This window comes from Acanthaster planci, linkage group LG12, assembly GCF_054643075.1.
Source record: "Acanthaster planci isolate LZ-2023a linkage group LG12, COTS_SCS, whole genome shotgun sequence".
NCBI lineage: Eukaryota > Metazoa > Echinodermata > Asteroidea > Valvatida > Acanthasteridae > Acanthaster > Acanthaster planci.
In genome coordinates, this window is record NC_141788.1 from 1,908,727 (window position 1) to 1,934,998 (window position 26,272).

Below are 26,272 nucleotides of genomic sequence, written 5' to 3' on the forward strand. Positions count from 1 at the left end.
GCTGGAAGGGAAACACTGGCTATCTGTGAGGGCGATAATGGCTTTTTTCTTGTAGTCCTCACAAATCTCTCAAAATCCTACAAGGTGCAGTAATCCCAAATGACATTGTCCTAACATCATACTGCATCAGAATCAACTTTTCACGGCGGAGGCTTTAATTTTGGACGCATACATGTACACAAAGCAATTAGCCAATTTCAACCTTGACCTCGCATGATTCACCCTGAACGCGGCCAAGTCTAAATGATTAGGGGCTGGAAACAACGCACGCATCTGAGGAAAATGTATGCCAGTGCTTCACTCCAGTCCAGCATCTCTCCCGACTATGACCGGAACACCCTGGTCAAAACGCCAAGTCTCGCTCACTGGTATTCAGAACCACCACTCGTGGAGGAGATCGACTCTAAATGGTGCACCCACAAACCTTCTCCCGGTCTAGCTTCTTTCAAGAGCATTTCGAAATTTCGGACCGAGAGAACTTGGGCAACAGTAAGTAGTTGGGGGGGGGCTCTACCTCTAACAAAGCACCTGTGACAGCATCGTTCTTTCCATCTCCACTTTTATCCGAGAGATGTTTACAAGTTACTGACCATACAGTTCATAGCTACCTAAATAGGCACAATATTCTACTGCAGCATGACAATAACATACAAAATGGTACGTACTGATTCATACGAAAACACCCAGCTTCTTTGGCATGATGTAATACACACTGCTTGGATACCCCATCATAATAAATACTTGATACAAAAATGGTACTGTGAAAAATTAGTCATATATAAAAGCAGATGGTCCAAGAGTATTTCCGCTTTCAGTTATTCCATACTGCGACCATCTTGGTCAGGTCCCCTGACTTCACATTCATAATTCCCAGGGAAACAAATGATGCAAGCACTAAGGCATCCATTAATGGTTGTGTACTAAGTAAAGAGAAAGCAGTGAAGCCTAACAAGTTGGGCACTGGCAGGCCAGTTCCCAGTCGTATTTTATTACAGAGTTTAAATGGTGAAAGAACAAATGCTGGTATGCTATTACCATTATAAGGCCGTGTCCGAAATGGGCTTCCAGAGCTACGGCTAGGTCTGTTGTCTACGCGTTTCCACACATTTCCAATGGAGCAAAGATCTAGACGTAGCCCTAGACAACAGATTCGGATGCAGCCACTGTGCCATTCATGTGTGCAATTTTAAATTCCTGCACATCGAACAACCTGCATAACTGACCGCATTTTTTTAAGCAATCGGACAAGTGGTCAGAGACAACAAGAAGGGACCATAGCATTCTCTTTTTTTTTTTAGTCAATATACAGGCTAGCATCTTGGCACTACACCGAGAACTTCAGAGAAAATCTGATGACGAATTCTGACAGAGAAAATCTCATCTGTACACAAGATGGTCACAGCATGGAAAATTTGTCTGAAGTCTAAATTATTCTGCATATCATGGCGTGATTAGTGACAATCCTACAGTCAAAAGGCTGCTATGGCTGCAATTATTTATGCACTAAAAAGGGAAGCATTTTTAATACGTGTATTTACATATTTACATTTTTCTTAAAAAAATCTGAATTTTAGTGAGCCAACAGCTCTCGTGCTGGTAGGACTATCTAAAAATCAACTAGCATTTGGCAGTGATTTGAGTATAATCATCATTTAATCACACATCATTTTGGCACAATAACACCACTCAAGTACACGGTCTTCCTATTACAAAAATCGTTCCATAAAATGTTGTCAAGTTTGTATTATAAAATACTGATTTAATATTTGAACAATATGCTATTGGTCTGGATGCAGAACTTGACTTATTCAGTGGGTTGATGCATGGATATCGTTGTATCAGGACAGTTAGAAATATTCAAATACCTGGTAAATTTGTGTCAGTGGTTTAGGCTATGGATAACAGTGGTGTAATAGGACAGAGTCGTAGCCCTAGCCAATACACCTGAAAACATGTACAAAAATAAGGAAACCTTTCCTTAGCATGTCCTATTTTACCTTCACTTAGAAATTTTCCATGTGCTCATTCGACTGCAAGAAGCAAATTTCCACAGGTGAGTTTACAGAAGACAATTCCATCTTTCAATCGAGACGAGACCAATCGCCTCAGCATTTGTCAATAGGCCATACAACACTTTCTTTCTGACACCTGCTGTTGTTTTTGATGCCAAATTATGGTCACTGGTCTGGCAAAGCCTGCAACGGTCCACTTCAAGTGATGTAGTCATACAGGTGTTGATTCAACACCTGTATCCCTGTGAACCTGCAGATGCTGTGGTAATTGAATATGCAGACCTTAAAAACAGGATATGGAAAGGAGGAAATCGATCAAGATGTGAAGCAAATGACAACCCCGGTAACGTGTGGCAATTACAAAGTGTTGTTGGAGTAAGCACTGACCAGATTTGGTCGGCTCCATCGCTAGAACAAAACTCCAGCCTAACAGCAGCCTAGAAGAACAGAGACCAAACTCTCCAAGTAATTTCTACATTTAAATTTAGGTTCACTTTCTTTTACCTGAGATCGTGCCTTCAATCACTTATTTTGTTTGTAATCACATCCTGAATACAAATATATATACACCAATGTTCACACAAACGCTTTCGATGGTATTTTTTTCCTCAACAGATCACATGATGCTAAGAATGATTAATTTTTGAGCTAATTATAAATCTCTACAGTTTATATGTACATAATTTACAACAGAAACTTAAAACATCTTTTAATAATAATGTCCAATGTAAGAACTGATGAGCAAGTTCCGAGATAAAATGTCTAAAACACAAACAAAAACTTTTTAGAAATCTGTTGAATTTTGATGCCTTGTTATGATATGAAATGCTGATTGACAGAATGGCTGACAGGCCATTGCTATGGATATGCTTTGGTTTTTAAAACTATGAATAAACATATACACGTATATGAATATGCATGATTAATTCACCCGTTATTTTTTATGGCAGCTATGGAAACGGTTCTAGGTGTATTCTAAAAAAGGTCCATATTTTTGGCAATAAATAAGCCCTTAAGATACATAGTATCAATGCAATTTAAAAAAATTAAGGTTCCTTCCAATTTTGCATTTTTCTAGTATTAATGAATCTTTGGCAATGGTCCAATGTGGGTCAAAGGTCATTACATTCATTCATTAATAAATCTTTGGCAGTATAAACTTGCATCGGTAGAGCAAAAATTTGAAATGGACAGCATGACTCAAGGGCAGGTTTAGGCTAGAGGTTTTGGACAGACTCTTGTCTGGTCAAAAATGCTTGGATTTGTATGGTGTACAAGCCAGAGCAGATCTACTAAGGTTTGAAGCACTGGTGGCTATCGGTGAGTTTATTGTGGTATCTGACAACCACTTGTCAATAAGCCTGATTGGTACAACTTCTTCATAATTGATACGCTGCGCATGCTGTCGCTTTGGGCCATTTGAGTTGTGGGTCGTTCTGTGGGACCAGGTGAATACAAGATGACCGGTGAGTTGCATGGTGGTTATTTTATGAATACACGCAGCCGCCGAGTAGGAGGCTACAAGACTCTGACTAGCACACCGTGTCCATGGCGTGTACCTGGGCTTTGACTAGGGACCTCCGGGTTGGGATGACCGTCTGCGGAGGTGGGTCCAGCCTCGGGGGTAGATTGCCAGCTCCTTGAGGGGTGCCCTCCCCCTGCGACAGGTCTAATAAGGTGGCCGTCGGGGCTGAGGACCTGGGCCGCTTGACCCGCAGGGTTCCCGGGGGCGGATCAATGTCGTGTCGGTCTGGCTCCACGTGGACTAGGATAGGCTCAGGCTCCACGTACTGGTACTCGGAGTCTTCATGGGGGGTCATGGTGCTGTAGCCATGGTCACTCTCGCTGGGCGTACCCCCCGGACGGTGGCGCCAGACGCGGATGCCATAGCGAGCTCGCTGGTGATAGGGACTGGGCTGGTTCAAGGCAGCCAAGAGGATGTTGGCATGTCCAACTGAAAGTTCAATATTAAAAACCGAACTGAAATTCCTTGGCTTCACATGACTGCAACTTGCATTTAAATCATGGGGGGTTCCACACATGTCACTGCATCTCCCTCATCTCAACAGGTGACAATATCACAATGTGGCTCTTACTGTCTGATTTTGGTACTGTCCGTATGTTTCCAGTTTTTGGACTTGGACTGTCGTAACTTGAGCAAGAACACAAATGCTCCAATATCAATAGAAGGAGTCAACATAACTTTTATGAGTTACAACGATGTGCGTTCGAGATAAAAAATTTAGTGTACACCACAACTGAGATTTGGAACCTGAATGGTTTGTTCTAAAGTATAAACAATCAATTAATAATAAAAATGTGACTAATGCAATGCATATATTTTTGATGGTCTTAAAAAAACTTTTTCTGTCATTAGCGTAGCCATTACTCATTTCTTTCGGAAAGTCAGGTTAAAAGAGAAGCTGGATTGGCAAGTTGTTACCCTAGACAGTGAGTTGCAAGTGCTGCCTCACTTCTATTCCAACATGGTGATGGTGCAATGGGAGTGCATCTGTGAGACAACAGAGTGGCTTGAAGATGCTATATCTTGGCCGTTCATTAACATTTTCAAATAGCGCCATCCAGAAACTGCAGTACATCAAAGTGCAACCCTGTTGGGTACGATCTTGTCGCGCCATGTTCGTTCCCAGCACCATTACCTTTGCGATCTTCAAAGGAACTCCGCCCACGGAGTTGAGGTTGACTAAAGTGACCTTATGTGGTCAGTGCCTACGAGTGCATTAGGCAGCGAACCAGTCCTTTAACACTGCACTTGGCAATCACCTGCGGAGCTAGTTTCTAGACTTTCAAAGGGAGATAAATCAGTCAGCCAAACTTACACGCTCCTGGCGCAGGGGGTTGGTTGTCGTTACCCGCCTCCTCTTCCCCTTCCCCTTCCCCCTCCCCCTGGGACATCCGGACGGACGCGTCTGAGCCGTTCTGGGCTAGCTCCCGCCGGCGCTGAGCATTGTTGTGGACGTGGTGGCGGTAGGCGTAGATGACCAGGGCCAGAGCCATGATGACCCCCATGAAGGCTCCAGCCACGGGACCCACCTGGGCACCTTTGTGGGCCTCGAAGGGAGTGGTTTGGCTGTCGATGGCTGGTGGCAAAGCAAACAAATGACCATAAACTCAAAGCATTCAGTTATTGAGCAAGAACCTTAAATGCATGACATCTCACATATACAAACGAACCTCACACAAAGTGCCAAAATTAATTAAGTGTTTGTGGAAATGGATCCAACAAGTTTCCAAAAATGCACTAAGTACTAAGCCCTAAAACAAAGAATTATTCAGCTTCGAAGGTGGCAGAAAAAACTTCTGGTTTTGCATAGCAGCCATCTTTCAGGTCAGTGCTTTTTGTTATGCCATGCACAACCTATTAGAGATTCCATGGAAAACCCACAGACACAAGTTCACTGGCCCAGATTGGAATCGAACCTGGATCACAGATACGGAGGGCAGGGAAAGTAACACGTGCCCACCTGCCTCTCCTAACAAAGACAATTTGGACACGGTTAAAAATATTTACGTCAGACAAGATTGCCTATTTTTCATCAAGGTTTGTGCAAATTGAATACATCAGACAGTCTAATTTGACTGACCTATCTCATCGTCGTACGGCGACTTGGCCCCGACTATTCCCCCGAAGCACTCTCGCTGAGTGGCACAGTAAGGCGCGGCCAGCTTCCTGAGTTTATTCTGAGAGGTGGAAGCAGCCACACACCACTCGCAGTCGACCACACCAAAACAATCCCTAAAACAAGGCACAGAGAAAATAATTACAGATAAAAATTCAAAGAGAACTTTTTAACACCTCCACATTTTTCAGCAAGTTACTGACCCTGATTCCTTTTCTAAGGAAGATTATTAACTGTCTAATTTGTGAGCACTTGAAAGAGAGGACGGTTGTGGTTTCCCGTGCGCCAGTTGAAATTGCAGGTGTCAAGAAGATTTCCAGCAAGAGCTGGCAAGTGGTGGTAGGGATCATAGGATCTGGGTTTTGAATCCGGCAGCTAGTCACATCTTCCCAACCTTGGGCAAGTCACGTTACTCCCAATTGCCCCTCTCGGTGAGCATGAATATACGGGTCCCCGTAAGAAGCATCTGCATTGATACTGGACGCTAAATGGTCTGTCTTCCTGAACTAAACAGCACTTGTAAAGTGTTTTGAGATCTCCGGAAAGCCCTGTATTATCACAACATCAAGGAAGTTCTGATCACCGACGGTGAAATTTCCCTTTTTTTTAAATGACAGCAATCCATACTTGAATGTCTTCCTTTTCTTGCAGTTGTACTTCAAGCACTGTGGTAGATCCTTGGTGATGCTGTCGTCTGTCACAGGCAGGCTAGCATTCTCCTCCTTATCAGAGCAACTGGGATTCCTGTTATGAATATGGTAATTAATCCTAATACATATTCATTTAATGGTTGACAAGAGTATGCCACTCCTGTCTTTCATTTATGAATTCCTATTCATGCAAGCAAGTTTTCATTGCTGTCTACATTGCAATCACACCCCATCTAGGCACCCATCTATCTTTCCCTTTTTGTAGTGGTCTAGCACCCAGCCCCCCTTCTGATCCATTCACATGCCTACATTGCCATCATACCCCCTTTATATCCCACAATAAATGCACCAACCTATCTTCCCCTCGTGGTGGTCTAGCACCCAACCCCCTTCTGATCCATTCACATGCCTACATTGCCATCATACCCCCTTTATATCCCACAATAAATGCACCAACCAATCTTCCCCTCGTGGTGGTCTAGCACCCAACCCCCTTCCAATCCATTTATATGCCTATACTGCAATCACATCCTCCTCCTTTCTCAGAGTACCTACCTATCCTCCCCTTGTTGCAGTGTGCCATGGCAGTGGTCCAACTCTAGCTCACATTCACAGGGGCATTCGCATTCCGTTTGCTCCATCCGGTTGCAATTCAGGCATAGACGGTCATACTAATGTGACCAAAAAATTTTAAAAACGGAACATGAGCTTCTCTATACAGAATACGTCTTGCTCAAAAGCAACACACAGACTTCCACCAACTGACCACTCACCATGCTGCAAGGACAGAACGTGGTCACCTCGCTGCAGGTATCGTTGACCACGCCCACAAAGGCGTTGGTGCCCGGCACCGGCACAATGCGGTACTTGCTGCAGTACTCGCCGTGGTACAGGTTGGACAGGACACCGACCAGGCTGGTGTTGAAGGAGTAGTAGCGTTGGATGGTACGATCCTCGTAGTTGTTACAACGCAGTTTCTTCACCAAATGGGAGTGGTACAGGATGTCATTGGACACCAAGATTTCCTTGAGGGATAGGAGAACCATGGCAAGGATATCACTGAGCGCCGTGCTCTGGCAGATGTGCTTACAAGAAAGTACCTGTGTTCTTAGTCAGCCATGTTATATCAAGAATTGGCATACGTCACATACACGTCTGTGCATGGTGTAATATGGGGACATCCTTTTTTGTTCTGTTGGTTTCTTTTATTTCCTGGAATGCTTCTCATCTGATTTTACTCAATTTCAAACTGAAAACAGACCAACTGATTACCTATGGCAGTACCTAAACGACAGCAATCTTCTGAATAATATGAAGTAAACAATTAAGAGCAAATAAATACCCTGATTTAGGCTTTGCACCACCGTCCGACACCAACAAGTGACACTGAGTGAGATTTGATTGAGACAAAATGCTTACTTGGTGAGTTATGTGCTGTTGCTCGACTGGTCCCCTGCTAGCTGGTTCCACCAGCCTCGGGTGGGCTATGAGATATCCCCTGTCATCCATGACGAAACAGCGAACGTTCTCCTCCTTGCAGATGGGCATGATCTCCAGGAGGACTTTGTAGAAGTAGCGGATGGTAAAATCAATGCCCATGATGCCTACCACATGGTCCGTCTCCTCGTGCGTGCCATCACTCCTGTTGGCAATGCCAAGATGTTTGTTTTTTTAACAACCAATGCCCACACTTAACGTCAGCAGGACCATTTGCAATTATGCAAAACTATCTAACCACAGAACGGAACATCTGCATATTAATCTTGGCCGAAGCATTAAGCCACCAGCTGTTCAGATAAACCATCAAGGACTAGTAATTGTGCACAGAGGCTGACACTTCAAGGTACATCCAACATGACGAGGGGCCTGTCCTGATCTAGACTGGCGATGTGCAAACATTCATCTGCTGAAGACCCTCTCAAAAAATCTTGCAAAGCTATTTTGCTTGTCATGTTTTAGCGTAACTCTTACTTCAACACTGCGGAGTGGTTACCCAGTGGCAAATATGAAAACGCATCCTTTAACTGACTTTGTGCTGTTTCTGCCTTTTGCATATGCATGATTCCAATGGGAGGCCTCACCTTCCCTGAAAGACAACATGGCTGAGTGTGATGATGTAACCGGCCCCACCCATATCCAAATAAGGAGAGGACAGCGTCACACGGCCGGGATGAGCTATGGCACGTTTATACCTGTCATTGAGAAAACACAGAAGTCATGCAAGTAAAATGTTGGGCAAAAACATAACTGAGTATCATATAAATTGCAAATCAAACATTTCCTGTCTGAAGTTTGTTTTTGTTTACAAAGACCTTAATTGTGCAGATGGGTGGGTGCTGGGTCTCATGTCACATGTCAAAGGTCACTCACCAAGGTCTCTTGGAGGGGTCAAAGCTCTTGTCCACCCGCGAGCCTGGATACATCCTCAGAATGCCGCTGGTTGTAGCTAGGTACCTGCAAGGCAGTTATCAGGAAAACACCTGTCAATTATACACCTGTTAATTTTCAATTTTGAACAGTTCAAACTGTATCACAATCAAACACAAAGTTTACAGAAGCCACAAGAGCAAACGGGTCATACATGGCACACATCAGACTTTTTGTGGCCGTGAAAATACATACACTGGAGACAGGGCAACACATGAATTTGAGGTGGCAACAGGTATTTGAAGTGGTCCAAGTCTACACCTGCACTGACCTCCTGACAATGTAATCGTTGAGGTTACTCTTCTCAAACTGAGTTAGCCAGACCTTCTCCAAGCCACTGGTGGCAGACACATCATCTTTGATCATTTCCTGCAAAATACAGAAAGATGAAGAATATATCTTCTAATTTTTACTCCTGATTTTCTGGCGTGTAAGGTATGTAATTCCTCGGTAGTCCCCGCCAGATCTCCCACAATCCTGTGCTGTCAGCCATGCTTGATATCTGATCAGGGCAAGCATTCTGTGGCTAAGACTTTAGCTTGTCCAATTGGCACACTATAGTGAGTAGCCATGACCATGGTCTAGCATCCGAGACAGAACACTGAAGAGATTTGTGGGAACTGTATGATGCCAGAACAACTGATATGCATGTCTATAGTAATCCGTTTTCAAACAATGGGGGCCTATTTCACAGAACCGGTAAGTGCAGAAAATGTACGCCTAGCAAATATGGGTTACCAGCCAAAAAGCAATGGAGAGTGCATTACTTGACACTGGTTCACGGCTCATTTCTACTATGTCATGGTTTCTGCTGAACAACTTCATGCAACTGTGCCAGGATCACTCTCAAGAACCCTTTTGTGGAAGCCTTCCTTTTACCTTGAAGCCAGGGTTAGCGATGAGATTGGTGTTGTCGCTCAGGTACGCCATGTAGGCCTGCACCACCAGCTTGGTCTCATGCTGGCTGAGATGTTCAAATGGGGAGGAGAAGCTGCTAGGAGAAAGCATGAGGGTGCTGGCATCTGAAATAGGGGGGAAAAGACGAATCGTAACCCGGAGTGTCAGTCAACCCTTGCTCTGGCCGATCCTCAGATCACTCCAATCATCACTTTCCTTAACTGCCCTACGAGGGCAGCCACTAAGACCCTTTGAGAGGAAGAGTACTGGCATATCTGACTGACTGGCCTAAAATTTACACCAAAAAAGCGTGTAAGTTTCCTATCTGTCCACACGAAGTTCAGCACTCATAGATTCCACAACGGACAGGCAAACTACCAGCCTGACATCAGGAATAAAACAAGCCGGGATGACTTTCCTTTAGTGAATTTCCAATTTACATAATTACAAGAAAAGATTTACTGTTACTAGACTGCCCCTCAAACTTTTCACGAGAGAAATACGTTTCGAAGTGTACGTCTCTAAAACATGCAGTGACATGCATTACATCACTCAGTTGTGACGACAAAAAAAACAATGAAAAGGGAAACCGTTAAAAAACAACAATTCTGCCTTTTTCAAAAATGTCCATCTTGTCTTACCTGTTGTTGCCAGCTGTTTTAGGTGCATGCAGCTGCTTTCTGAGGGCAGGAGATCTAGTCGGTGATAAAGGAGGGTCTGGCCTGCTGGTACTGCAAAGACCAACAACAATGGTTAATTAAATCAACAGTACGGCAAATGCTTCAAAATTGTTTTTAAAGGCATGTAACTATTTCCATCACTTTAAGTTAAGAGATAGCAACGTTTCTTTGACAAGTGGAGATCCAAAATGCATTCTTGCATTTTTCGCAGAGACAAAAGGATCCAAGACAAAAAGTGCCAAGAAACACAGCTCACCGTGCATTTTCTTCAAGTGTCTGAGGTTAAAATCCTGCTGCTCTATTACCACACACACTGTCAAGGGGGCGTTGTCCACCTGCAACACAAACCACATGCAGCAGTTATCAAGCCATCGTTTAATTCGTAGCAAATGCATCCACTCGTAAGTTTGTGGACTTTGAGAGAGATGATGGATAAGACGCTGTGTTTTCTGCGCTCCATGAGAGCCCTGATGTGCAAACACATATTCCTTTGCCAGCAGAAATGTCCTTACTTTGAAGTGCAAAGAAACCTCCAAGACTGACCATGAATAGGGCTAACCTACCTACCGATCCATGCTGTAGGCTGTACAAAAAACCCCTCTGTCCAACCATTTACAGCCAATGATTACAATCTCTTTTTTGACATGATGCAAAAAGTACAGAGAAGAATGTACAGTGCTTGGACATATGACCATGTTGGGCACTGTGCTGCATTCTAGTAATAGTAAGGAACTCTACCCATTGTGAGAATAGGACTTGCTCATGAATATGCATGAAATTATGATCAGTTTCCTCCAACCAGATACTCACCGGTCTCCATGTGTAGTTGACTAACGTGCTTTCATTGGCAAACCTCTGCAACTGCATGGTGCCACTTTCGCCCCTGCACAACGCAAATGGAACATTTAGTTCAACAAGGAAACCAGTCCATTTACAAAACTCCCTTAAGTTTGCAGAATGAACTATTAGTGAAACTGAATTGTAGATTCCTTTTCCAGTTTGAAATCCGAGATTTTTCTTTACTCTGCTTTCAAATTCTTTCAAAATAAACATGCTGAAAAAATTTCTGGCCAGCTCAGGCGTCAACAAATATTGGAACAGCAGCAGAGTGACTAAGGCTTGAAGATTCTGCTGCAGTTCTAAACGTGAAAGAAAAATCTCATGCAGCTCACTATCGGAACACTTAACATACAACAAGGCAGTGAAGGGTATTTGTGTACACACCTGAGCATGCATTGGCGGACCTTGTCAAAGTCTACTGATTGTTCAAAGTGACTGATGTCGGCATAGAGGGGTGGCTGCGAGGCCACTATGGGCCTTGCCAAGGATGGATGCATGATAGTCAAGCCTAAAAAGATGGAGAAAAAGACTGATCGTCAACAAATGATTTAACAACACATGGCCCAAGCCATCATGGTCCACAGGTCCAGACAACTCGGTCAATATCCCAACTTGAGGTCCTAACTTATGGCTACTTCTGTTCTCAGAATATGTCCAAGTAGCAAAACCTGGTTCTAGACAAGAGATGCACACGTGACTTCAGCATACAATTCAAGCCACCACAGCTGACAGACGTACCTTTCCTGTCGATGATGAAGGCATAGGAGCGATCCCCTTCCTTGAAGTACGTTATATCCTCTAGCAGATCCACCATGTTGACATCTAGACCCACAATGCCTACCAGCCGGCTGCTGACATAGCATGCCTGGGTGATACTCATGATGAGACCTAAGTAACCAACAAATATGCAAATCAACCAATGAACGGTTCTTATCCCTTGAGGTAAAATCCACAGTATTAAAACAACTGACAGGAACTCTGGGGCCAAAATCGGTCACAGGGTCATGTTCAGGTGGACCGCTGTCAAGAAAGATGCCACTTGTTTGCCCGCATTCCAATGAAAAACAGCTACACTTTGTTTTCACGGCAAAGTGGTGCTTACCTCCTCCAGTTAGGTCAAAGTGAGGTAAAGAGAAGACGGGCTTGGAGGCTGTGTCCAGAGGCAAAATGGTGTAAAATCTCCCAACTGCCGACGGCAAGTTGCTCATCTGGTTTAGCACTGTCATCACTCCTTTCTGGTTAGGAGAAAACAAACCATTCTACATTTTGTAAAGGCAAACCGACAATTTTGTACAAGAACTTAATACATTACTCCACCTCTGGTAAGGTGTTACTCCTTAAACATGTACAGCCTAAATTTCAATACGAGTGCGGTGTACACGGCAGGCATTCTGACACAACAGGGTCAACTAATCCAGATTGGAAAGGTGTTCTGACCTGTTTAGGTGGTAGATTCTGTCTAGGTATTTCCTGGTAGCTGGTTCCGTTGTCTAGCTCTGCCAGGTCTCGCAGGAAGGCCAACTCCTCTAGACCAGTTATACCTTCTGCAAGTTCATTCAAATGAAGAAAAAGTATATCTTGAGTTCACAACATCAGACCACTTTGGTGCCTTCCTTGCCTTACATTGTGTGTGTCCTGGGTTCGAATCCCAACCAAGGTTATATGTGGACTGTTTTTCCAATCCAATCACGTCTGTAATGGATTTTTCTCCAAGAACATCTAAGGGATTTGGGGCTCAAACTGCTACATTATTAATCAAGCCAATTAAGTTTTATATATGTGCGGCAGCTCGATAATCCATTTTGAAGGCAATAGTTCATTCAAATTCAGAGATTGGGACTGACGTTGAAAGAACGCCCACAATGAGTAATCTAGATGGAACATACTATGGTCTCTTCAAAAATGATTTTACAATACCTTGGACTAGGGCATATGTCATTACAATAGCCCTGTTGTTGAATCGTTGGTTCTCGTTGATCACCATGTTGATGACTTGTGTAGCGCCCTCAGTGTCAGACACATGCCCAGCACTGAAGTACACAATGACAGAGTCTGCCAAACAGAAGCAAATGAAATTTGTCAGAAGAAGTCTCTTTGTACCGGCATGCAACTTGGAATTCAGCCAAAAAAGAGGAAATTTCAATCTTTGCAAGACTTTGTACAGTGCTTTTCAATTTTCAATTGCATGAGTGTGAAGTGAAAAACAAGGAAATCAGCTGATCCAAGGAAAAGTCTCACGCCTGTTTGTATCTTCGCAAAAGATTTCAACATGCGTCACTTATTGACAGGCAAGCAGCCAGGTCACATCATCTCAACACCAGCAACTTATCAATATACCAGTGCGTAACAGCAACAAACAACGCAACGAAGAAAATATCTTCGCCAGATGTTTCAACTGGTAAAGAATGCTTTGAAAATGTGTACTTAGGAAAAAAATGTTCCTTACACAACAGCAAGTTTCTGAGTACACAACAATGTGATTAAAGAGACACATTATCAGGTAGGTCCTAATTTCATGACGCAATTAAACATCCGAAACTTATGGTTTTATCGGTTTAAAACACTCTAAATCTCATCATTTTCTGTCATTACCACTGATTCATCAAGTGCCTCTCTGGCTTAGAAATTAAGAGTCTATTACCCTATCATCTGTATACGAACTCACCAGTGACACTATTGTTGGGATGCTGTGGCATGGTAGACCTTTGGAATAAGTTGAAAGCCTTTTGTAAACCCTGTGTATGATTGGTTACACCTGCAGAGACCAACAGACATGCGCACTGTTATTCTATGAGGAAAAACCAATAGCGAATTGTACAAAACTGAATAATCACCCGTAGAATAGACTAGCTCTGGGCAAATCAAGATAGAGAATCTATGGGTGAGGTGTTATTTGCCCCTGAGCTTGTCCAGGAGAGGGCACAATTTTCCTAGCATCAGAGGTTCCTTTGGAACTACCCTTCCCTGGTTCACAAATGGCTATGACATGCACATGTTATGGTTGCATCACTACCAACAAAATGAACACTTCCCACCGACATGGCTCTTTCCAACCCACGAGGGGGTGCTTCTGCTCAGTACTGAATGTATGTACACGATCCAGCAAAACTCCCCTTTAGACAAGTTTGTGACCCGGTGAGCCAGTTTGGTATTCTAAAAACGTAAGTTCAATCAAGAACAAAGTACGCATGGCTGTGCTGATAGAACATTTGACACCATCAGGGAATAACACATCTCATGAAATTAAAAAGTGTGGTCAATTAATTTAGAGTGGCCACAGGACACCCTAAGCGGAAATTACTGCATGCCAGACACTGACGATCGTTATCTGAATTTCTTTATTCAAGATTGTCAGAAATGTCCAAAGTTGAGAAAGAGGGCACTTTTAACAATAAGCGATCCATACCAGTGTCCCGCTTGATGGTTCTGATAAACTGGACCAGCTGCTCTTTGGTATCCATGGTAGCGGTTGCTAGGTGGTTGTCATAGCAACCATCCTGTTGGCACGTCTGCACAGTAGATCCCACACTCAGTACTCCCACCTGAGACAAAAGGAAATAATTTTGTGTTCCTCACTTCCATTGGCAGTTCTCATCTTTGTGCCTCTCAAAAAGTGGATAAAGTCCGCATTCGCACCTGAAAGACTAGTGCTGACCAACACTTGACCTTTGGCATGGCACGGCCAGAAAAAAAAAGCCATTGAGAATACCACCAAGTGATCCGTTCCCCTATAAATCAATCATTCTGGCAGTTAATTAGTAACAATGATACAGCTTGATCATCTAAAACCACTTCACTCTCGGTAAAGGCTCTTTTCATGAGTATCAAGACATCAGTCAAAATCATGTGCTATCTGGCAAAGGGCATTATTGCACAAGCTGCTACAGAGTGATTTGTGTGAGAAAAGTGCCTGACCGTCCTACTGAGTGAACCTTGAAATACTTCCCAGAAGTCCGTGAATGAACTTTTGTCAAAAGAAGCTGGGACAAATGCAAAGATGAACATTCCGTCTACCAAACAGAAATTCAGGACTTCACAATGCCTAATTTTAATTTTAATGGATTTAATACTGTAACTGGAATGGCCAACTAAGCAATCAACTTGTGGTCAAGTTCCAGCCAAACTGCAACAACAGCTCAACAATCTATGAGCACAATGCTTTGGCCTAACTAGTGACTGGCGTCATCTTACCTGATCCTTCTCGGACAACGATGCCAGGGCTACCTCCGCGGATTCCCTAGCAATCTGCAAGGATGCCTCACTGACAGAGAAACCTCTGTCAATCAGTATAACGACGCTTTTCGCCTGAGGTCTGACGGTGGACGAATAGATGGGCCTGTAGATAGACAGAATTGACATATTCAAACTGAACACCAGACGCTACCATGCTCAGTTTTTCGGGAACAGGTATTAGGATTTCAACAGCTTCAGTTGAGATACATGATAGTGGCCATAACCCTCCAAGATCACCAAAAAAACCTGAGGGGGAAGGCTTGAGAATATGGCAGGCTGGATTCGTGAAAGTTCCCAGTTTGGGAATTAACATGTGCACTAGCAAGCAGGAAGTCGTCTGTTCGAATCCCACCCAAGCCAGCTTGTAATTTTTTTCCCCCGACTCTCGGACCAGACAGAGAATACAGTATGACTATACATGTCAGTGGAATGGCCAAAACCTGGTGTAAAGGTACAATTAACGTACTCATTCCTCATGTCCATACTGTCTTTGCACCGTCTAGCGTGGGCATGGTTGGCTGTGTAGGAGGTGGAAGGGAAGACCACGTGTACACCATCTTCTGAGTTGAAATACTGCCACTTGAGGGTAGGGTTGGCCATCTGATGTCTCTTGAATACTACCCAAGCCAAAAGAAAATAGATCTTTGAGGTCCAGGACTAGCAAACATGCATAGCAAGTGCACAGGAGAGGCCACGGCATCTCCTCTTCCTTTGATAAGACACTCTCCCAGAGACTCAAGCATGACGACTGAGGACAGCAAAGCCTCCTACATTCCTTCGCTTATTTCTGACACGACCTGGCCCAAAATTTCTATCGTATATACACATTGTTACACAAGCCGATCTTCATACAGATGTACTGTTCCCACGTGACCCATGTTAGCAGACCTTCATACAGATGTACTGTTCCCACGTGACCCATGTTAGCAGACCTTCATACAGATGTACTGTTCCCACATGACCCATGTTCAACCCAATATTCTCACACTGCTTCTAAGCTACATTTCACACATCTTTGTGCTAAGCAAGAACAATCAAGAAACAGACAAAACCGTGGTACATAACACAACATATTGGCTGGTAACTTGTACTTGCTAAACGATTTATCAGCGCTTAGCTAGTTTCTACATTAGGCAGCCTTGATGAAATTGGTCTTGGGGCCACATACAGCAAAGATTTTATGCTCCTCTGCAAAATGTAAAAACAGGTCCATTCAAGACCCAAGCGGGGACGATGCGACCACACACCTTGTGAGATGTTCCTGACGGGGTTGAAGGCATGGCTGGGTGTACCAGGAGAAACTCGCTCGCATGCAGCCTCCTTGGAGATGTTGGTTTGGAAGACAGAGTCATATCTGTGACCACGAGCAAACAAAAACGGACATTTAATTGGGGATCTTTACAATGTATAACGCACAACACTGCTGGACAAATTGAAATCCTTCAAAAACTGGGTCTGCTATATTTCCCCATAAATAGATAAAATGCATTTCGATATCTGAACTGTTGCCAGCATTTAAATAGAACTACACTTGTATAACAGAATCAACCAGGAACAAGAACAACTCTTTACTTACAAAAAGTTGTCACCTTTTGTCACACTATCGACTCTTAAATGGAGGCTGTGTTGTTTTTTTTAAAGTGCGCGTTGATTTATATTTTTTAAATATGTATTTTCAACAATACGTATTTTCAGGATGAAGACTTACTTGAAGTACTTGGGAGGGAGTTGGCAGCAGCTGTGGCCGGCCGTGATTGGGTCCGAGCGGTGGGCCCGGTAAAGGTTCTCAACCACCACCCGGTCAAAGTTCAACAGCGACAGGAACTTCTTCAGTTTGACCCTGATGTTGGATGTCAACTGCCGAGGAGAACAAGAGGGGAAATAACTTAAGCCGTGACCGATTTGAAGATTTCCAGAGCCTCTTCCAATATCAAGGAGACAGTAAGCGGCACATGTACGGCTATAGATTGCATATCGGCTACATTTAAATCTGCATGGCATCATGGGACTAGCCATCCATTAGCATGTCTACACAATAAACTACATTTGTTTTGGATTTTCCTGTTTTAATCAAACCTTCTTCTGGTTCTCTCTGTTGAAGGTAGTTCCAATGTACATGTAGTTCCCTGGTCATAACAATGTATTATCTTAATCTTCATACATGTTACCTAAAAGAAATCTCAATCTTTATGTGGCTGGCAGCAAAGGATAAATTTGATGAACTTAATCGCACGCTTCCTTTTTTTTCCCAAGAAAACAAATAGACAACAAGCATCAAAGTAATCAGTGCATAAGTGCGGCTATATTGAAGACTATGACGTCCATCCACTTTGTACATCTCGTTTCAAAATTGATATCAATCTTACTGAAAATCCTGAGGACAGCTTTGCTTCGAGATTATTATTCAACCAAGCATACCTCCGTCTCTACTAGTCAGCAGGCACATGTAAATTTCAAATAGCAATGTCGTTAGATTACACACACCACTGCGCACAGCATGATGGATTCTGTATTTATTACTACTAGAGTAGAGTGCAAATTCCAGGCTGGTTAATGAGGAAGAATGGACTTTGTGTATTGTTAAAGGGATGTACGTGAACGAGGATATCTCTCTGCTAAAGTTTCTGAGCCGTTAGATGTGGTGGCGCCGACAGAATATCATTTTTATTTGCTTCAAAGAACATGGCTTTTGTGTTCATAGGCACTGAGATAAAATTTCCAAATCTTCACACATCATTAGGAATCCATTCACATTCCCGATTTTGTTGAAGAAACTGGTTACATGTATTTTACAAAAGAAACTCAGAGTTAAAATGTCTTACTGCAAACACCATAAATAAGGAATACTTATTTCTTATTTTATAAGTATTAAATTTAAAGATTGAGGACTAAAAGATTAAAAACTGGGCTAAAAGACTTAACGTCTTTTTGAACGGAACAAAAAGTATGAAGGGATTTTCTTTTATCCTTCCATGTACCTTGTCTAGCCCTTGCTGTGCATCTGGTTGCTGATCCTGATAAGACAAAGAATCATAGGCTTTCTGGAAAGAAAAAGAAAACAGAAAATTGATGACCAACCGATATGTGTGAGGTTATTGTACAGGGCCATTTCTCTCCATGGAGACTTGTTAGAAGCCTGTTACATGACGGGATATGTTATCGGTACCCGGTTTTCATCTTTTTTTTTTAACTGCCTCCGCTTTTTTCTCTGAAGGCAGTTCTTTCAATTGATATTTTTTTCAACTATTAAAACCATCACTTACAGTAGCTTGCTCCGATCAATAAAACATTCTTGAAAAAAAAAGGACGACAATGCATTTTGCCTTTGGATAGTTAGCGGTCGATAATGTCTCCCTGGGTAAAGCGTTATTTTTGAAGCCACTGCCAAGTTGTGTTTTGATAATGATATCCAGCTGCGTGCAAGATTTATGCTTGGTCAAAAAAGGTTACAATAACAAAAAATCAGAGTTCCCTCACCATTTCCCCAAGGTCTTCTCACAACTGGAGAGATTTTTTTTTCCAGTTCCTACTGTTTTCCTACAGTAGCTATATGAACAAGTGTTCCAGTCTTTGAATCGATGTACATTTATCGACAAACATTTACAATATAGTAAAGCCCAAGAGTCCAGAGTACAGTCGAGCTTTTGTCAATAATTACTGAATTCCAGCGCAGGGAGAAAACTGATGATTCCTGGCCCCTTGGAACGTTCAGGATTTGAACAGCCTAGCGATCTTTGTACCAGGACGCTCTGCTCATTAATTTGTCATTTGCGGGGGAAGGGATCGAAACTGCTCTGTCGCAAATACTTTATGTAGAAGGGCCTACCTGTGCACAGATAGCCTACATGTGCACATACACATGTACAATCAATGGCTGGAAAATATGTAAACCTACTCGTGTATACATGTATTTGTATGTATCGGACATAATGAGATTGTTCAAAATCACAGTTCTTACATGTGCATGTACGTAAATTGTTACATGTACATTTGCGAAATCTGAATTATATACATGTACGTACATGTACTGTGTAATATACATGTACATGTACAGCATGAAAGTCACGTGCCATAAATTTGATGCCATTTTTATGTCGCTTAACATTCAAAGTAGTAAAATCATTACCACAAATATGCGGCATCACAAATCCATACGAGGCCAAGTACTTTTTACAAGCCTTGACATCATATATCCACCCAATTCTGCCAACATTTAGCACCTGGTTTTGCAAACTTTGGACAAATTTTGAACCAAAGTGATACATATAACTTTACATTCCTAACATCCCAAATCTACATCAACTAAGAACAGGGAGCCACTGGTTTCAAGCCTTGTATAACTTATATAAGAAGCAACCTTGCCAAATAGTGCAATTCGACCACCAGAATTAGAAGCCATTACTGTGGTGGCACAACCCTCGTGGACAGGTGGTATGCGCGTGTTCCATGCCTCTTTGACCGATAGGGGGTTGTGATTTGCCATATGCACGCGCGCGTCAAGCTGAAGCATGTGCGTGTGAGTGCGTCTAAGAGGATTATTTCATACATTTAGACAAAATTCAATGTTTGTTTAATTCTCCTATGCAAAGATACATTCATGACACAGTCGTCAAATCAGTCAAAATCAGTCAAATTTCCCATATGTGTCTGTGTACTGGGGGAAATCAAGTGAAAGGAATTTTTGACTGTTTTTGACGGTTAAAGCAGAGGGTTAATAAAAGTAAACAGCACACGAAAACAAAAATATTTACCGGTAGTTAAGCAAAGTGGTTATAAAAATATTTATTTCCACGGCCGATCTTTCCTTTCCTGTCCACTCTCTGGACAATAAAAAGGTGCAGGCTCACCAGTGGTTTGATCTACCGCAGCGTCCAATTGTCACTTGTGGTACATGAACTACATGTTGCAAATAAATTAAGGCTTGCCTCCAGCATGTTACCAGACCCATACTGAGTACTGAGCCCCAATGTGTGTCTGCTCTTCCTGTGCTGGATTAAATCACTCAAGGTGCCATACATGAAGGGTACCCTACATGGAGAGTGGCTGGATATTGGAGGGTTGTTTGGAGAGCCACAATACCTGGTGTGCTGCGGCTAAGGGAGCTTGAGGGAAGAATAACAAGTTCAGTGGGAAAGGCCCGCGTGAAAATCTATCGCGCAGAGGGTAGTGAAGTAGAAATGTTGAGGGCCCAAAAAATTCGTAGAAATATTTAGTTTCAAAAAAAATTGTTTCAAGGTTTGCACTATATTGTACCTTAACCACTTGCAAAAGGAATTCATCTGTAACATACTAACATCACTGATAGCAGACGGACAAAAACTACAGGTACACATGATGTATGTTAGTCCCCCAATTCAACACAATTTAATTTTTTTTTTTTTACTTTCTTCTTTGTTGCCAAGCATCTGCGGGTCGTGCAACGCAAGATGTACTGAACAAGCATTTCTTTTTCTTATTTCACAAGAATTTAACTAACTGCACAACTTGAATAAAACTACCAATATACCCGTGTATTATTTAGGCAGGTGCCGGGGAAATGAAGGGAACCTAATTGAGAGTGCCAACTACCAGGTACTCCACAGAGGCACAGCCCGTGAATATCCAATCAGATGGTTCATTTCAGAATTGAGTAGCGGTACTAGTGTAAATTCACTGAACAGTGCGCACTTGATACTGTGGTGTCAGCTGAGGTCACCTCAAAGCAGGAATTATGAGGGCTGCACAGTCATCAGCATTCCTGCTGGGGCCAAGTCAGGTCAGGACTGGACAGCAAACAGGGAATTTATTACTTCTTGACAGAATGATGTGATTCCGCTGGGCTTTGTGTAGAATTGAATGCATTCTTACAAGTTATGTGTATAGTATGTGAACATGGCACGTCCTTGCCTCCCATGCTTGTTTGTGAACTTCGTTGGAATTTTGTTTCCCCCAACAGTTCAAAAATTCTGCAACATGTACCAACCCATCTCCTAAATCCATGTATACATGCACATGTGTTTACTACCAGAAGAACTATCCCAACTTTATAATAATAATAATTTATTCATTTATAAAGCACAAATTTCATATAGATATGTTCAAATGCCCGGTACAATGAAGACATTACGCATGGAACAATGAATACATTTAAACATAGTTGAGCCAATGGCATACAAGGGCACCTCAGGCAGCCACCAAACGACCCACATTCACCAACATCAGTAAAGAGGAGACAGTAAGAAGCAGGTACAGTTTTAGAGGTGGGAGGAAAACCCCACAGGAATGTTCTAGGTAAAACCTACGAGTCAGGTAGGGACTGAAAACCCAATCCACATGTGGACCGGGCCGGGAATCGAACCCAGGACCACAGAGGTGGAAGGCGAGGAAAGAACTACCTTGCCAACCTGACTCCCCAAATCCAACTGAGTAAGAGGTAGAAATCTTGTGCATGCCTTAAGACAAAATTAGCTTCGGGTGGATTGTATACATGTACATGTATGGATTCATCAGAATGTTTAAAAAACTGGGTGTTGTGATGGACGGGTCACATCAGATTGGCTGGCTTACTTGGTGCAAATTTGAAGATGAGAAGAGGACTGTGCTTGATAACCAGGGAAAGATTATTCTTCTATCATCTGTTTCAACGGAATATTGTAAATGTAGGGTAAGGCACAGGAAATAATGCATGGTGACGAAGGTGAACCAATGTGAAAATCTATAATTGTACAAGATTTAGGGGCCTTGGTAATAATGTCCACATGTACCAGTAGTTCACAACTAGGGGGAAAAACTAACAGCACTTTTATAGCTTCTTGGCCCATGAAATTAGCCGTGCTGCTGAGTAATGTCTTGCAATGCTGCTAGTGACACTTCTAGCAAGCCACACATGGCTTTGCAGCAATCTTATCAAATATTTTCCTGGTTACCAGTGTGTATAGAGCCATCCTGTTAACGCAATTTCTTTTCTACGACTATTCAGCAGATGGGCCCATGCATGCACTTTGATAAGCCTTCCAATAGTTTTACAAAAATCTGTAAGGACTCGTGGAAGTCTAGATGGCCGACATCAACATGTAGCAAAAATTGGCTTTCCTGGGATACACCGGGCCCACAAAAGTGCCCACAAACAGCCATAAACACACCAAGCTTGTCAAAGCATCTCAGGTTTATGCCTGTGTGGTCAACGCAGGCAAAAAGGAGCTGGTTTGGGCCCCTCTATTGTTGGGCACAATAGAAGGTTTAAGCTGGCTGAGAGGGTGGGTTCTTAATCCAATGGGCCATCAAACCTACCCTCTTTATGTAGTCATAATAATGTTGGCCTGTAGCACAATCTAGACTGGGAGTCAAGCCTACATGTTATCCTACCACAGTTATCACAGTAGAATGTATTTTTTCCGGATGGAATTTTGAAGTTTCACCCATCCACTGCATTTTTTTGTCAACACACAGCCTTGAGTTGCTGGATTACTCTGCTGTTATCAAATCATACATGTATCATTTGTAGCAGTTTTAATTTTAGACTCTTACGTAAAAGAAAGCAAATGATACATTTTTAATGAGAAAAGTCATTATAATTTTTAACAAACAGTACATGTACATGTAGTTACAATTTAAACAAATTTATTCCCAAACTAACTGAGTGACTGTTAAGTTTTACAATCTTAAAAAAAAATGAACCACGGCACAGTTTTGATTGAAGTTGTGAAGGAGAAGCAAACAAGATTTGGTTTTTGCCTGGCCACCATCCCTGGCTGTACCTGGTTTGCCCTGTGGCCATGAGATGAAAGGCCACAAAGGATCTGCAATTTGTATGCAAAATAGGATTTGTGGCTCCAGCCTTACAGAAAATTACATTAGCTGGGGGAGGAAGACGCACCAGGCAACATGCTCCGTGCCCAAGAATGCCTTGTGATGTTGGCCTACATGTGCAGGTTAGCTACGAGGAGATACATTAGGGAGGGTACACGTACATGTAATTGAATGTACATGTACTTATCCAAATCCAATCTGGATGAGACAAAGCTAACAATCATTACACGTACAGTACATCTGTATGATTATTTTGTTGCTTGGGATTTGGGAATAAATGACAGAATTTTGAGTTCTCTTTCGATCTCTCTGCAGATGCTCCAAGCCTGATAGTCATTGATTTACAGGCTGGAAAAGTCGGTTTTGTAATCTTGACTCTTATAATGTAAACAAATGTAAGCATACAGCATGTACGAGTGAAAACTTAAAATTGTCGCTTATCTAGTACAATACAAGCCTACACATGATAAGTAGTAATTTAACTGCTGCTAGTGCATGTAGTAAAATACACAAAATGAGAGTCTGTCATGTCACCATTTCTTTATTCTGCTCTTAAATTGCAATATTAATGAAAAACATTTGCAGATGGAGTATTTCAATCTATTCACTTCTTTTGTACAGGCACTTTTGGTGACTTGGTCTGATTTTTATTCCGCCACAATGACACTGATTTCCAAAGCCTGATGAAGCATTCACTCGAATACATTTACACCGTACATGTAATTGTGAGGATTCAAAGTTTTTAAGAGGTATTTCAGTTTTATCAGAAGACAACCAACAGATTTGATAGTTGATTTTTAATATGCTTCAGAATAAACAAGATGCAGAAAATTCATAAAATGTAAATGTAAATGAGTTTACACACATTGTACCATCAGTAGGCCTACCTTGCATATTTTTGTTTGGAAACCGTAACATCTCTCTCAGCTTGGTTTTTATTGGACCTTCTAAAGTGTATTTTTCAAGCTTTCAAATACAAGGTGGAAACATTGCCATGCAAATCTAGTCTCAGAGTCAAGCTAAATCAATATGGCACTTCCTAATTCATATATGAAATTTGCGAACACCAAACATCGTAATAGGCCTCATTGTACCTTTAACATTTGGTCTTTTGTTATTTTAATTAACTACTACTGAAGGTACAAAGGGTTTATCATGCCTGTTGATCAAGAACAAAAACCAGATGTCAGTCAAGATGGTCCTTATGCAAAGGATCTATCAGACCCATCAGACCAACACTGGCAAGGGATCGAGAGCAATTCTCCAAAACATCTATCCATAACACAAAGTACATGCACCATGCATGACCATGGAAAATAGCAGGAATTATTGCTGGTCACGCAATATTTCCTTACATCCCTTTTGGAACTCGGACTAATTTTCAGCATCAGTTGAAATGCCTGTAATGTAATTAAAAGGTATTTAAAGTTCATGTGTATATTTTTTATGTGTCACCAGATTGATTATCATTTAACTTTACACACTGATGAAATAACTCTGCCAGGAATGCATGTCAGCAATTACAAGAACTTTGGTTTACAATTTGTAAAATTTCCAGTGTTGAAACAAAAAGGTAAGAAATGTCCAACAGCATATTTTACATTTAAACAGCTCAAATTCCCTTAATGACAGGCATTAACTTTTTACGTTCAAAAGATCTGCCCAGCATTTATTTTCATGATTTCTATTCAAAGTGGTCATAACTTTTATAGTGAATGCATTGCAAAATAACACTAAAAAATATACACGAGGAATGTTGTAATTTGGTTGACAGTAGGTCTCACTTATTTTTTCAACTCTCCAACAAAATCTAAATGTAGGTTTTTAATTCATGATTCATGGCTATATACATGGGTTTTTATGTTGGCAATTGGCTTATTCACAACCACAAATTATTATAAAAGTAACCTTCGGCATTTATGCACATACTTGGCAAGCTAGGACTGTTAGCTGATGCAATTTACTGTCTCAGTTAATAGCACAGCAACTAATCTTACAAATAGAAATATTATTTTAAAAATAGTTCAATTATAATTGAAAGTAATTTCAAACTGGGAATAAGCTGAAACTTTTTAAAATTATGAACGACTACCTGCATTGCCACAATTAATTAAGACTAATTTGGCAATTGCATTAAAACTGTCAGAAAGCAAAAACATGTCAAGAAAAGTTCAATTTGGGAGGAAAAAAATCAAGTCCTGTACACAGAAAACACTTCAAAATGTTCAGACCGTCTCATACGGTTTGTGCACAGGGTATCAAGTGGTGTCCGTATATAGATTTCATTCCACTTTGAAAATTATGAACAATTATTTCTACAATTAGAACATGACTTACGTGACATAAATGACTTGAGTAAGTGATAGCATAATTACACGCATGAATATGAAATACAAAATTGTTCAAGTGTCATGAAAAAGGTAGGCCACAAACTCACCTGTAATGCATTCAGGCCAAGTTCTGCATTGACGATATATCTGACTCGGCCCGAGAGGACGTTTGCTTGCCTCACCAACGTGCGGTCCAGGTCGGCCTCCGTGCCCGCCCCACGATTCCGTTTGCTCGATCCCGCTGCCTCGCCGGGCTGATACAACGAGGAGGCCAACTCATGGAGTAAGTCCGGATTGTTGAAGTTTATCTGTGCCTTTGACAGTCCCTTATCACCACCTCTCTGCCTGGTTGATTTGGAATCTGCTGCCTTGTAAGCATTTTGATGGGGCTCCAACGCTGAGGAAACACCGTGCGTAAACATTACCAATCCCAACGCAAGGACAATGAATCTCGCCTTACCGCACGGCGAGGTAGCCATTTTCGCTGCTTACGTTTGTTCCGCTAATGGCCTGCGATCTAGACAGGTCGATTCCAACTCTCTGCGAGCAAATATCTTTCGCATAAAACCTCACATGATCAATACTGAGACTTACATATTCACTCTACCTGTTAACATATTAAGTTGCGTTTTTTTACGGCGCAGAATTTAGGCAATCACTTCACAGCATGTTCCAACGTCCCATCCTCGATCGAGTAAACCTGCAACGGCGATCACACACGTACACGAACTGTATGGCAATTAATCTTTTCGTACCGTTTGCATGCATGATTAG

At 42.1% G+C, this 26,272-nt stretch overlaps 1 protein-coding gene across 1 annotated transcript; it reads right to left on the minus strand.

Annotated features, from left to right (window-relative positions):
- Window positions 1-542: 542 nt before the first annotated feature.
- Window positions 543-26,222, minus strand: cachd1 (cache domain containing 1). The gene is made up of 27 exons (XM_022254030.2): window positions 25,606-26,222; window positions 18,359-18,421; window positions 17,089-17,237; window positions 16,628-16,734; window positions 15,847-15,997; window positions 15,339-15,483; window positions 14,554-14,689; window positions 13,813-13,902; window positions 13,065-13,199; window positions 12,585-12,691; window positions 12,250-12,382; window positions 11,886-12,035; window positions 11,532-11,655; window positions 11,118-11,190; window positions 10,564-10,642; window positions 10,269-10,358; window positions 9,610-9,752; window positions 9,002-9,099; window positions 8,674-8,757; window positions 8,385-8,495; window positions 7,723-7,945; window positions 7,077-7,328; window positions 6,859-6,974; window positions 6,281-6,397; window positions 5,618-5,769; window positions 4,853-5,113; window positions 543-3,966 (listed from the first exon to the last, which is right to left on the minus strand). Exons 1-27 carry the CDS (start codon window positions 25,975-25,977, stop codon window positions 3,545-3,547), a joined length of 4,083 nt encoding a protein of 1,360 aa, XP_022109722.2. The 5' UTR covers window positions 25,978-26,222; the 3' UTR covers window positions 543-3,544.
- Between the last annotated feature and the right edge of the window lie 50 nt (window positions 26,223-26,272).